The 12,257-nt window shown below is 31.3% G+C and overlaps 1 protein-coding gene across 4 annotated transcripts in view; it reads left to right on the top strand.

The window, feature by feature from the left end:
* LOC126771099 (uncharacterized) overlaps nucleotides 1-12,257 on the top strand; it is a 102,150-nt gene that overhangs the window by 78,454 nt on the left and 11,439 nt on the right. For all 4 annotated transcript variants that reach the window (XM_050490821.1, XM_050490822.1, XM_050490820.1 and 1 more), the window contains 3 exons: nucleotides 111-298; nucleotides 5,442-5,617; nucleotides 10,087-10,234. In XM_050490821.1, the coding sequence (XP_050346778.1) occupies nucleotides 111-298; nucleotides 5,442-5,617; nucleotides 10,087-10,234 (512 nt within the window). The remainder of the gene's footprint in view (nucleotides 1-110; nucleotides 299-5,441; nucleotides 5,618-10,086; nucleotides 10,235-12,257) is intronic.

Raw genomic sequence — 12,257 nt, 5'->3', positions numbered from 1 at the left:
ACACAAACAAACAACAAACAAACAAAACTTAACACTTTATTATAATATATTTGTTTTGCTAATGCTAACACAAGCTATATATTTATAATAATCGTAATCATTGTTTACAGAAAACACGTTTACAGTAGTGGTGGAGAAAGATGGGCGAGGGCTGGGAATGTCGGTTTGTGGCGGAAGTGGTCTCGTTAGGATAAGAAGACTGTACCCGCCTCAACCCGCCTGGCGTACTGGCAGGCTCGCTCAGAAGGATCTCCTGTTATCTGCCAATGGCGTTCCTCTTGCTGGACTCAGCACTTATGTAAGTATAAACTAACTAGTATTCGCCCTCAGCGTTTGAGGGCCAGATGTTAGGTACCTCATTTTCTGTATGATTACCAACGTGTATGCAAAATTTCATACCCATCGGTTGAGCAGTTAAGACGTGAAAACGTAACAAACAAATGAATATACACGCACTTTCGCATTTATGATATTAGTTTGGATTATGAATCCAATAAATGTGTGAAAAATATTAACGATTTCCTATGAACTCGATAAAATATAAAATGTAAAGCCTATTTAGGTTTTCTATTTAATGACTAAAAATGCTGTTAAAAAACCTTAAACGTTTTTTAAATAAACGAAGCACAAATTTCATCAGCTTCTCGTTTATCTTCAATCTGAAAACACAATTTACTCTCAAACGGAAATTAAAATATTGAAAATTTAATAAACTTCGAAATTATTTCATCAGCCAACAATTTTTTCTTACAAATTTTTAGCAAGAAAAATATTTGTAAGCAACTACCAATAAAATGTTATAATAAATCAAGTTTATGTAAACTGATTCAACATTACATAAACATTTAACGTTAAAATACATTTATTCGGAAGTAGAGAAGAATAAATTGATTCATGATTCTAAAAATATTGAGTAAGAAAGGTAGAAACTCTGAAATGAAATTCGTAAAATATGATGCCGGCGGAAAATAAATACGTGCATTTAAATTGGAAATTCTCGTAGCCCTTTCTGCAGACCAAGAACCGAGTAATAAACATAAAAACTTTTATATAAACGTCAACACAGCTTGCTACTAGACTTATATTTTGTAATAAGGTGAATAATGTCGGCCACGGAAATGTTATGACCTTTCTTCGACGCCTGCAACAATTCATGATAAGAATAGCCGTATCATATTCTTACCATCAGTAAATAAGTACATTTAACGTTATGAAAAAGTCGTTATTATGTTTGCGCAAATATGTAGTGAAGTCGAGATGGCCCAGTGGTAAGAACGCGTGAATCTTAACCGATGAACGTGGGTTCAAACCCGGGCAAGCACCTCTGAATTTTCATATGCTTAATTTCTGTTATAATTCATCTCGTGCTTTTCGGTGAAGGAAAAAATCGTGAAGAAACCTGCATGTGTCTAATTTCATCGAAATTCTGCCACATGTGTATTCTACCAACCCGCATTGGAGCAGCGTGGTGGAATAAGCTTCAAACCTTCTCCTCAAAAAGGGAGAGGAGGCCTTAGCCCAGCAGTGGGACATTAACAGGCTGTTACTATAAATATGTAGTATGTAATCATATTACTATGACATTTCAACGTAAAAACTGAATGGTATACTTATTTGGGACTGATCAGATTAGCAGACACCATAACATATTATTTATATTATTTGCGTTTTTTATGAATACTTGTGTTTTTATTATGTTTACTTGTAGATATTGGATAGTACATGTTTATGTTCGTTTTATTTTATTTCGAATATGTAAATTGATAATTTAGTTAATATTTCGTGTCTAGAATACGTATGTGTTTTTGTCCTGAATAGTTTTTCATTGTTATCTTTTATTTCAATTAAACAAAAACATATAAGTTAAAAAAAATGTATTAAAAAATAAATATCATTACTGATTTTGATAATAATTATCCTTGTTAGCTCATTCTATTCCAATAGCATTTACGCATGAATAGTTCTTAAGTATTAAAACTAAATGGTATGTCTAGATTAAATTTGAATTGAATAGGGGTTAGGTACAAAGGCCAGGCCAAAAATAAAATTAAGAATACCTAATATCTGGCGCCCTCCAGCCAAGTGGACCGACGACCTTAAGAAGGTGGCGGGCACCAACTGGATGCGGAAGGCGGAGGACAGGGAGCTTTGGCGCACCTTGGGAGAGGCCTATGTTCAGCAGTGGACAACGATTGGCTGTTGATTGATTGATTGATTGATTGAACGCACTGGTCTGGTCTGGCTAATGCTGGCAATACTAAAACAATTACATTATTTTAGATCATTAAAAATGGGCTAGTATATTTCAATTTATGTTTTAATCGAATTATGCCATTTTAATATTTTTTATCCAAAACAGACAGCTTAAATAGTATACTTTATACTCGAACTACCCCTAACGGCTCCGCTCGGGTAGAATAATTTTATGTTTTAAATATTTATACACTTAACTCTAGTGCCCAGTCATTGGGATTTTATAAGACATCTTTAACAATCATCATACACCTAAACTTCCTCATGAAACACTCCGTCAATTGATGTAAGCCGTACAAAAACCCCTTCAGTAGTTTTGACTCGACTAAGGTACTTCGTTTTTTTAATATGTAGCGATATTAAATTGTTTCAGTCGGTAGGAAAAAACAGTAACATTACATCCATACACAACACAGGCACACCGTCAATACTTTATATATATAGAACTACCTAGTTAAAAACAGTTTATTGTGGTCTGTCGTTGTGCTATTGTTTCTATAGACGGGCAGAGAATAGAAGACAGCGCTCTTATTATTGCACGTTACACGCCAATAATGGCTGAACATCGGGAAACTTTGTCTCACGTTGTATCCAAAGCTGTAAACACATGTCGCAGATAACGTGTTCGAGAAACTTCGGAATTCATTGAAGACAAGCTGTGTTTCTTGATCACGGACGTAGTTTAAAAATACGGAATTGTTCAGGCATTTGTATGTATTCGTATGTACGAATATAATTTTTTTGATACCGTAAAAAATAATGCAACTGTCTGTGACAAATAATAAAATAATATGATGAAATAAAATGCATACGTTTAAATTGAATAGTTTTCATATCAAAACCAAATAAATCGAATTGAATATTCATTTTTATTTCTATTCATACTCTCGATATTTGATCGTAATTGTATTTTCATGAGGGTAACAAAAATGAGCCAATATTTATTTACCAAGTAACAAGACCAAATATGTAAATCTATGTTTGTAAACGATTACTGGGTTAACAGAATTCAATTAAATTTCATATTTCCATCATATGCTTGGCCGAGAAATTAAAATACAAAATTATAATATTACCCTCATAACATACATATACTGCGAGAAAAAGGACCGTCCAATTTGTTAAATTTAACATAACATATTATTTTATGGTAATTAAAAAAAAGTAAGTCAACAAAGAGCACAATATATGGAATCATTTCGCTCCGGATAATGAAAATGATTTTGGATTTGAGGATATTCTATTTCTATGTTAATTACTTATTGAATCACGAATGAAATTAAGCACTTAAGCCAGATTTGGACAACTTATTGGAGGAAGATAAATAACAGTTGATATGTTTGGATAAAAAGTGTCCTTCAAAATTCACTAAAAAAAATTAGAAGCCGATTTTTATTTATTTACATAAACGAATTTCGGCCACGGCTGCCAATCTCAAAGGCTACCCACTGAAAATATTAAAGTGCATAAGTTTGTAAGTAAAGACAGTACATCGTGGTGGGATCGGGAAATAAACCGACACGATCGCCGAGAAGTCAGCCGCTACGGCCAAAGCCTTACGTGCTTTCAGACCGGGTAATCAAAGGCGGGATACAAAAGAATAAGCGATCTACTTGAATAATTTCACCGTATCAATATTTATTATTTATATCACCTTTTCTTAACGAGACCGTCAACTGAGGTCACAACACAGAGCACTTTTTCATATCTAACAATAACGGCCTCTTTTGTCACTTCGATACGATACACAAAGCGACTGAATAAAGACCTAACCTCTGTTAGTGTCACTTGAAAAATAGATGGTCCCCTTTGTCTCTGTGAATTAATGTCGACATAACTATGGCGGCTAAATGTTAGAATTAGTCTAGAATTCACGCTTCAATTACTCTATTTAATTAGAGAATAGACTTTATTCAAGTATAGTTTACATTCAGCTTGAATTAGATGTGAAGCTCAGCTTCAACAGAATTTCAGACCGTGTTTAATGAAGCCTTGAATGTGTTTAATCGTATAGCTTAACGATCTTTGAAACTCCATCATAATAAACTCGAATTAATAGTAAAAGTACAATCGAATAGCTTTTTTGTTCCTGTTAACGGTTCTCGTTAAATAAATATACAACTACATTCATTTAATAATAATAATAATCATCCGCATCGCCTCTCTAATTAGGTCATTTAAATTCTATCTATAAATCTGTTGGTCTCAATAAAATCCTAAAAAAAATTAAAGCAATTAAGTTAATTGATAAAATTTTAAATAATTTCACTTTTAAATATGTTTTTAACTCTGGGTCGTTATAGCCACAAGAACGACCTAACCTAACGTTTACTCGATCAATACTCACATTCCCACAGAATGGCTTATTGCTTCAATAACCTCGGTTTTGGCTCGGCTATTAAACGCGGCGTAGGCCAACAAAATATAGTGGACCGAAAAGAGTTATCTCTTTGACAATTGCATTCTAAATTACAAGTTCATGAAGCTATGTTAAGTCAATATTTTAAAACTATTTATATATATATCATATTATAGTCTGATATAGTCTTCATGATACAATCTTAATATGTAACAATAAAACAAAATCATGAACATAACCATTGGGTTATGTTCATGATTTTGTTTATAATAGTAACAATAAAACAAAATCATGAACATAACCATTGGGTTATGTTCATGATTTTGTTTTATTGTTACTATTGACTATTGACTCGTCTAATTGTCATGGTGATCGGTTGTACAATATAGAAATTAGTATGGTACATATATAATATACACAAACTTTATTCCGTGAAAAATGCATATAGCCACATACATTTTATAAAATAATACGTGTATAATAATCTCTCAAACGGTTTCAAAATCTTTTCATCTTAAACAGATATATACATATAATTTCTTATATTTAAGATTTTTTATCATCGACTCATCGTCTATTTAACCATTTCTTAAATAATAAATAATAATGTACATATAATCATTTCTTAAATTTAGCTAATTACAAAAACTGACCATTTAAATTGGTTAACTATTTTTAACAACAAGCCGTAACAAACAGAATCGTTTTAAAAATTGACGAGCTTGTTAACTGTATCAAATAAGGTAAAAATACATAATTTAAAGTTATATAAAATTGTTTACAACATTGTTCTGAAATATTTACTAATTTAATATTTTATCAATAACAGGAGGCTCTTGAAGTTCTTCGCACGGCTTCGACAAGGGTAGAGTTACGAGTGTGCCGGCCGCCAAGCGATGTCCTCGAGAGTGTCACGCCGCCGGACCCGCCGACCCCCCCAGTTCGGACGCCACACCCACCACACTTACCCCTCGACCCTCTTAACTGCCATCCTTTACATGCAAGGTGAGATATCTCAAGCACTTAATCAAATAATTCTAATTAAAGATAAAGATACCAAATTAAACATGCTAAATAGAGTATCCAATAAATATTAATTTACAAAAAATATATATCATCACTTCCTATAAAGCATTTACAACTAATTCGTCAATCGAAGATGTAGCGAAAACATTCCTAGAGCGGTTTAACATCAGTTAGCCGACCCAAAAGTTAGCCAAATCCTTTTTTCAAAGCCAGCTTACACTGCATAAATATAGTAGTCTGCACAGCACCGACCCCAAATGAATGGCATTAGAGCAAGCGAATAATGATGCTTAATACATCAAAGTGTTCTGTTATTGTTGCATGTATTTATAATTATAACGAAATACACGCGAATATGTATGCGTTATTTCTAAATTAAAAATTATGTGAATATCATTGAATATTTGAATTTAAAAAAAAATACAAACTCTAAGGCTAACTAGTAAACTATAAAACTGTCCAATGTTGCTTTCACCTTTATTCTCATATGCAACGTAGTGACATATTTAATCAAAAAAGTTTTATGTCCATGAATATGAAAAATAAATACATGCCACAAAAGCATATCTAGCGCTTTACAATTTAGGCTTCATATGAACTTTTTATTATGAAGCGGCTTTGTTTACACGTACTGAATTTTCTATAGACGAATCTATTTAATTGTTAAAAATTTATGTAACTAAAATAAATCGAAATACCGTCCTGCTTGTGTGTAAAGCCCTATGTTAAACTCGTACATAACACTGATAGAGTTGATCTTTAGGTATATATATATATATTTTTAATTACAGTTGTAAATTGGTCCCCTAGTGATACGTAATTGATAATATTACTTGTAAACATTTGTGTTTTAAGTCGAAAGCCTCATTCGCAAGTCGATTTGCTTCCCGATTATTTGAATATTGTGATTATAAAAAAAATCAGTAACATTATTGTCAATTTATAATTTTGATTTTTTGTTTGTTAACTATTTTGTTACTTTTATAATATTTAATTTTAATTTAACACGTACTAGAGGAAATAGTGTACACGTTGAACATTAATAAAAAAAACCGTATTAAGTGCGATTGAATCGTAATAAAAGTAGCAAGTTAAAGTGTCTGCATGTCACGTTCACCTAATCGATAACCTTTCCATCGTACCTCTATTTCCAGGGCGAAATATCTCGGGGATTCCATTAAAAGTCAGGAAATTGGCATTCTTGAGTTACGAGGATAGATTACAGTTGCCAGGTGTAGCTTTTGTGTCGATCGTCAGTATTCTAGTCTGATATAAGTGTTATACTTACGATTACACTATTTATCATGTTACTTATGAATAGTCCTAACGAAAAAATATTAAACGTGTCATTTAGTTTTCTTTGATGCGTATATATATAATTGAATTTCAATAGTTGTAATAATAATAAAAATCGAAGTCACTCATGATTTTTTATTTAAATTTTTCTTCACTTTATACTTTTAACGAAATTAAAATAAAGATTATAAATTTCGCTGTTAAAAATGTTTATGAAAAATACTTTTAATTAAAATCTTTGATAGCGAAGAATGTTTTTTATAATTCTAATATTTAATTTATTTTACTAAGAAAATTGATTAGCAATTATATGTATACAAGCCCTTCTATTTTTCTCATGACAAAATACCGATGACAGAAGGAGATAAGTAGATGTGTAACAATTAGATTAACAACAATTAACCTTTCATACATTTTTTATTCAATAAGGCCAAAACAAAACATCTTAATATCAAACACCCTACACACACCTTATGTCATTGAAGTACTTATATATAACATTTCGTTGAAGCCATAACTACGACTATTGTTAAGGTACTACAACTAGTATTATGAAAATTATCACTTGCTTCCTAAATTTATAATATTAAAATGAGGAAATATCCGTTTTTTTCCGGATTCACGCCAACATTCAAACGAATCCGATTGATTTGGAAGACTATTAGTTATTTTAGTTCATAATAAATCGAGGAAAATTTTAAACATTCGAAATTATAAACGCCGAATATTTTTTTTTAAATATTAATCGATCCAAATTATAAACACATTAACCTAACCTAAATGATTCTAAACTATTGAAATGTTATTGTAAATTAAATGTTCCGTTAACGATCATTTACAATTTTAAGGTTACATAACTAAGCGTATATAAATAACTAAATATAAGTAAATAATCTCTGATAGGTGATCGTTAATAGTAACTAGACCGCTTCTGAGTGTTGTAGTTTGACATTATTATATAACCTTATATAACCTAGAGCCTTACACAATAAACATTCTATGTAATTCGGGAACACGCTTGCGGATCGAGCATTTTCCAAGCGAAGGCTAATAACAGCTCAACGGAAAATTTGTAAAATTTGCAAATCTCTTAGAATACATTGAAAACTCCGTAAAAAAGCATATTTAATATATAAGAAAATATAATCATTTTTATATTTAGTTAATTAACGAAAACTTATTTTCTATATGTTATTTGTCAAACACACGGATACCTATGATCACATTATATTAATCCTTACATTAATAATTTCTTTATTAATTTTATGAGTTGTCTATAAATTATATTTAATTATATGTGAACGATCACAATCAGACAAATATGAGGAAAAAAACACGGTTTTGCGGTAAGTCATATATTTTTTTATATAACATTATTGAAAACAAACACGGATTATTTTTTTTAACTATATTCTAAGTAATTAGGCTTGAAGCGCTTATATTAATCGTGCGAAGTCTGAAAGGAAGCTAATATATCATAATTGCACTGGCGGCTCAGTGAATGCCAGCTTCGGTCGGTACCAATCACTCAGCTGGTACTATAGGGCATTTATATGGCTGTTTCGATATAAAGGGTGAGGGGCCAGTGTAATTACAGCACAGGAGATTGTGTTATATAATACATTTTTTATCATATACTTGTTGTATGATGATTAAATGATGAGGCTTGTTCTATTGAGTATTATATTTTTATTAAATTAGTGGTATTTGGACTTCACATTCATATTTTTTTGTTACAATTAAATTAAACTTTATCTATTTCTCATTAACACACACACACACACACAATTTTATAATAAAATTATTAAAATATGCTATAACAACGATTCTTATTACCATGGTCTGATATGAAAGGTGAGTGACCAGCTTATACCATTCCTTCTTGGATATAGATTAGATACAAAAAAAATGATTAAGTTAATTGGTTTTGGCAATTAATATTATTTGTAATAGAGGGAAAACATTATAATGCATTCATTATATTGTTGTTTGATATCAAGTAATTTATTAACAAAACAATCATAATGATACATTTGGTTTGTACATGTTACTGAAGGCTACGTGTTTTCATCATATATGTTTATTTAAATATATACGTATATCAGTCTAATAATCAAAACAATAATCATAAAAGATAAATATATAATTTACTTGGTGGTAGGGTTCCATACACGCCCGTCAGGGTAGGTCACATATTCTACCGCCAAACAGCAATACCTAATATTGTTGTGTTCTGGTTTGAACGGTGAGTCAATCAGTCCGGTTTGAAGGAACGGTTAATATTTCTTACCGGGCCAATGACCATGGGCAGTGGTTATCACTTACCATAAGGTGGCCCATTTGCCAGTCTGCCTACCTATTTTAATTTAAAAAATATACAATGAATATTACAAAATATAAAGGCAGATAAAATATTATATTATTATTTCGTAACATTCTCGTGTAAGTATATAATGTATTTCAACGTTCTTAACCCAAGTCGGTACAGCAAAACCACTACTGGAGCCAGTAACGACATATGTCACGAACTGAATGAAATTTCTCACTGTGGGAAATCCAGTTTGAATAACGCAGTACTATTTCATGAGTAATTGCTTTATGGTTTTCAAGCGTGCGATATTATATATGGAAACTTAAAAAAAAATCTTTTAAAGGTAATTAAAAACTACTTGCGATTTAAATAGAAGTTAATATTTGCATAAGAATTGCGATATACTTCATATTGATAATGACATTTCTTATTGCCGCCAGAGACTTAGTCATATTTCATAGCAGTTCGAAAAAAAATATAGCTAAAATTATTTTTAAAAAAATCGTAAAATTTTAATCCATTTGAAAGGCTGGATTACTTTTTTAAAGCCGTGAAAAGTATTTTTCTATTTATTCAGAGCATCCATTTTAAATCAAAACCCTAAATAGGTATCAATTTAATTATCTAATTTCAATTATAAAAAACTTACTCATAAGTTATCTAGCGGTAGAATTTGAAAAAAAAACTCACGTCATAAATTGATAGGTTTTCCTTAATATTTCACCTTCCTAGCATCTGTTTATATAAAAAGACAAATACCGAAAAAGTGTTTATTATATTTGGAAGATAAAATCCTCCCATGTCCAGTAAATACAATTAATATATCGCAATCTTGAACCAGACTTTCCCAAACAACAAGCAGTGCCACAACATCATCATCTGAGGGCAGAGGACGGCGCGAAGCGAGTCCCGAAACCGAGAGAAGAACACAGGACTTGCATCTACCAGATCTAGACAGACCCTTACCAGTATATGATATACAATATGGAGTAAGTTAACGCATGTTTTTCATTTAAAAGCACTTGTACTTCCCTAAATCGACAGACGCTCGTCGTACTTAGACCCCTAAGTATGTTGACAAACATTCTGACAGTTTATACTTAGAATAAACACGCTAAGCCCTTTAGTTGCCAGGTGGTACTAAGTAAGCCAGTTTAGTACTTACCGAGCGAGAAATCACGCTGTACATATTTACCTATAAACTTAACATATCTGAAGGTATATATGTAGCTTTAAATTTACGACTCTAATGTAATTATTTCAGTACGTTTTCATAAAATTTCTAAAAAATTTCATAATAATAGATATCAATATTTTGTATTACAATCAAATATAACGAAATAATAACGTATGTAAAAAATAATTTATTATTTTTTACATACGTTATTATTTCAAGAATGAAATTTAAAAGCTACTAATATTTTCACATAAAAGTTATGGTCATCTAATGTGTCGTGTTAAACAATTACCTCTTATTAAAAAAAAACCTTATGACAATTTATTTTGTTTTAATAAATAATATTACCACTTTTACTTAATTTTATATGTATATTAAATAATTTGTTAAAAAAATTACGAAAAACAAATTCGTAACTTTTTTATCTGTAAATTCGTAAAAAGCTTAAAGATTACTTAAACAGAATCCAGAACTAACCACTATTTATCGATCGACGCTATAAAGAACCTTTTTACTGCCCATTTAGATACATTGTAACTTATCGCGGTAAGATGTTAATTTATGGCAATTTTCCTACAATTTAAATAAAATTCAAACTATGAAGCTCTGGGCAAGTATATGAAACGAAACAGTAATTTCGTTCCATTAATGATTTGCATACCGCAGTTCACTTGCATATTGATCTGTCATATTATTTATTCATTGCAATCGTGGTTATCGAATGTCACTGGATCAATTTACTCAATTAAGGACATTGTGCTAGGTTACAGGTGAATAAATCACAAGGCATCTGATATTTTTTAGTATAATTGCCGTGATTATTGATTTTACATATCGAAATTATGTTTACGTGGTAATATGACGTTGTGCAAGCCTATCTGGGTACCTGCGTAACTGGGTAGTACGGCGCAAATGTCTATTGGCGGTGGTGACCACTTACCCGTCTACCATTTGATAATTATGATTCGATGATCCACTTCGACGCTACTTAATCTGTCTAAAAGCGCATCTTCTGGTACTGAATTTAAATCCAGGTTGAACCAATCATACGTTATCGCTAAGAAATTCTCAGACGCAGACCGGATTTTGGAACTTGACAGTATAATACTCCCATGCCACGGAAAATATGTAAAGCCGTCGATCCTCTCCGCTTACCGAACTATTTTATTATGCGAGTGAGTTAATAGAGAATGCGTCTGTGTTGGCGCACACATTCGTAAACTATAATATCCAACGCAGTTTGCTATTTCTTGAAATTCGTGGCTGAAATTTGGTTACGAGAACTTTACTTTGTATAAAAATAAAGTAAGAACGATCAATAAGTTTATTGCTGAATTTGAAATGCCGATCCACAAATATCTAATAATTATATCTTATTTTGTATTCAATGAATATGCTCTTTTGTTAAAGAATATGTCATAAATTTACTTTTATTTATTTATGTACATAATGATCATTATTTATAATTATTTAAAGTAAGCATTTTCGGCCTTATCTGTTATGTTATTATATTATCTGTTAAGCAACATTTATATGTTGCTTAACAGATAATTAGTTAATCATTTTCTCCCTTTCATTCATTATTGATTTTACATTCGAAAGAAGAAGACACGGCATTGCTTACTAATCACCCACTAAACAACATTTATAAGTAAAGGCAGTTTATGTTAAGAAAAAGCCTGTGAATGTCCCACTGCTGATCTAAAGGCCTCCTCTCCCTTTTTTGAGGAGAAGGTTTGGAGCTTATTCCACCACGCTGCTCCAATGCGGGTTGGTAGAAGACACGTGTGGCAGAATTTCGGTGAAATTAGACACATGCAGGTTTCCTCACGATG

The sequence above is a fragment of the Nymphalis io genome, chromosome 10, assembly GCF_905147045.1.
Source record: "Nymphalis io chromosome 10, ilAglIoxx1.1, whole genome shotgun sequence".
NCBI classification, from domain to species: Eukaryota; Metazoa; Arthropoda; class Insecta; order Lepidoptera; family Nymphalidae; genus Nymphalis; species Nymphalis io.
This window is presented reverse-complemented; position numbering and strand designations above follow the sequence as displayed.